The sequence below is a fragment of the Anopheles gambiae genome, chromosome 2 (genome assembly GCF_943734735.2).
Source record: "Anopheles gambiae chromosome 2, idAnoGambNW_F1_1, whole genome shotgun sequence".
Taxonomy (NCBI): domain Eukaryota; kingdom Metazoa; phylum Arthropoda; class Insecta; order Diptera; family Culicidae; genus Anopheles; species Anopheles gambiae.
In genome coordinates, this window is record NC_064601.1 from 84,669,472 (window position 1) to 84,672,132 (window position 2,661).

General features: G+C 43.1%; 1 protein-coding gene across 1 annotated transcript; it reads left to right on the plus strand.

Moving 5' to 3' along the window:
* The first annotated feature begins 237 nt into the window (after positions 1-237).
* On the plus strand, positions 238-1,787 carry LOC1276148 (pupal cuticle protein Edg-78E). Its single transcript, XM_061644097.1, has 2 exons — positions 238-389; positions 1,185-1,787. The coding sequence occupies exons 1-2, from the start codon at positions 378-380 to the stop codon at positions 1,545-1,547; spliced, it is 375 nt and encodes a 124-aa protein (XP_061500081.1). The 5' UTR covers positions 238-377; the 3' UTR covers positions 1,548-1,787.
* Positions 1,788-2,661: the final 874 nt, after the last annotated feature.

Consider the following 2,661-nt stretch of genomic DNA (forward strand, 5'->3'; position numbering starts at 1 on the left):
GGGTTCCTTCCTTCTCCTTTGCCACTCCAAATTTTATATCGATCCCCCCTCAATCCCCGGCTCTACTTCGTGGGTTCTACCAAATTTTGGGGAAGGTGGTGGAGACTTTTGGTGTATTGGTGTGTGTGTGTGTGTGCCTCGGGAGATGATCCATCGCGCTTCGCTCGTGAGCTTTGGGAGACGATTAGATTGTTGGCGGACTTCTAACCCACCGCGGGTGATATATAAAAGATGTCGGGCGGTTCAGTCAAGTCAGTCAGCCCGTGTCATCGTCTTTGGTGCATCAAGCGCAACAGTTACAAAACAGCAAAGCAGTGCGTGTGAGTTCGTGTGTGATTTAAAACGAAAAAGTGTGATAAAACCTTCTCAGTTTCAAAATGTTCAAAGTGGTGAGTTGGAAAGGATTTGTTAAAAAGCATTTGTGAAATATCTTCAAAAACGAGTGTTTGGTGAAACAATCTAAAGAGTACACTATGGACATTAAAAAACATGAAAATCGAACGCAATACAACTCAAGTGTTTTATATTTTTTAAAGATGAATAGCCAATTGGTATTCAAAGTATGCCAGAGTGTTTCAAATATCATTTACGTAATAGAAACATACAGTAATTTAAGAAAAGTTTTAAGATTTTTTTAAAAAATTTAGAATAATTAGTTAAAGCTATCTCTATTTGCATTATCCTTTCCGAGCGAATGGGTTCATAAGCCAATTAATTTTAAACTCTTTCTTATATTAAGAGTCCGTATTTTTTTTTTTCATTTCTCAAATTCTCACTCAGCCAATCGACAATATGGTTTCAAATTATTTTAAATTATACGTTTTCATTGCATATAATTGAAGCATTATTACGACTCTTTCGTCCTCAAGGTGTGAGATGAAAAAACACTCTGTCATTAAAACACTTCTTCCTAAACATAACTCCAACTCGCATAGGAGTGGTCACGACTAATCTAATCTTTCAAGGACATCTCAAATAGTAGCCATCATCGTAATGAAGCCCGCCTAAGTGAACACCTTCATGAAGGTGTAATTGGATTGCTGATCCTTTTCAAACACTGTCGCACTGGTCCGATTTAATGCTCAGTGGGTTGTTATTTTTTCGTCAGCCCATTAAAATCGTCACGTTTAATGCTTATGCTCATTCGCACGCACTATCGTCTTCTTCTCAATTTAATTACGCAGGTGTTTGCTCTGCTTGCTCTGGCTGCTGCCGTCTCGTTTGCTGCCCCGGCCGCTGACGATGCGTCCGCCAACATCCTGACGCACGAGTCGCGCCTCGAACCGGACGGTGCCTACTCGTACAAATACTCCACCAGCAATGGCATCCAGGCGGAGGAGAGCGGCATCGGTGGACAGTCGGTGCAGGGCTCGGCCTCGTGGGTCGGCGATGACGGTGTGCCGATCGTGCTGACCTACACCGCCGACGAGAATGGCTTCCACCCGCAGGGAGTTCATCTGCCGACGCCACCACCGATCCCGGACTACATTCTGCGGGCGCTACGATACATCGAGGCCAAGCAGGCCGCCCAGAATGGCCAGAAGTAAGGTGCCGAAAAGGCGTCCCAAAGAAGCGTGCCCGCGAAGGGTGAAACATCCCACATCCCACCACCAGGTTGTGAGCAAACGCTGAAAGAAAAGAGAAAAACCCCGAGAATGCTAAGACCTGGAGAAGTCAAGGTCATCATCATCATCATCGTCACATTGTACTGGCCATTAAGTGATAAAACCCGATAATACTCGATTACACATTTTTGTATAAAAGAAATATAAAAGTATTAATTTTAACTGGCTTTTTAGAGCAGCGATTTAACAGGAAAGAACGTTTAGCATAAAATAATAGATTTTATGAATATACTTCATTCATAAAACAAAAAACAAAAGAAATAATTTAAACCCATCAATTAAATCACTACGTAGGTGGGCCAATTAACCACACCAAAACTGCGTTGGTGTTCTCGCGAAATGGAAGCTCATCTGCTCATGTTCACGCACCGTTAAAAGCTTCCTCAGTGAATCGGCATCGGCCATCTGCTGAAATCGGTCAATTTGGTAGCATATTTTATCGCTTAAATCTATGTGCCACCATCAAGACGCCGCGTGACATCGATTGACGTGGCGTAGTGCGGCTAAAGTTTGATGATCGGTCAAGCGATCTGCGCTGTGCGGGTGATCGTTTTTCGATGCTAAATGTGAAATTTGATACTGATGGGTGAAACATAAAAATAAATCACACCATTCAACGGCGATTCCAGGGATCCCGGGAAGAGAAGTGAGGAATGGATTGCAGAGAGAAAGAGAGAGGAGTACATTACATTTGAATGTGTTTTAGAAGATCCGGCAGCGGTTGTTACCTTACATTTAAGACAAGGATAACGCTTAAGACAAGGGTCCCTCGCCTGCTTTAACGTTGAAGTCTTTCACGTAAAAGGCACGTGTTCACGCTAAGAAAAGATAAACACGCACTCGTATTACTACATACCGCACTGGGACAACGCCTGAGGCGCTGCAAACTTGTTTTGAACCATTTCAATGGCATTCATAAGTATGATAGCTATGTTTTGGCCACAGGTGGTTATTAAATTATGCAAATAAAACACTCTCCCTTTTGTCAACTACACGTCCACTTGCCGCCGGCGCTGGCTGTTGCTAATTCGATTAC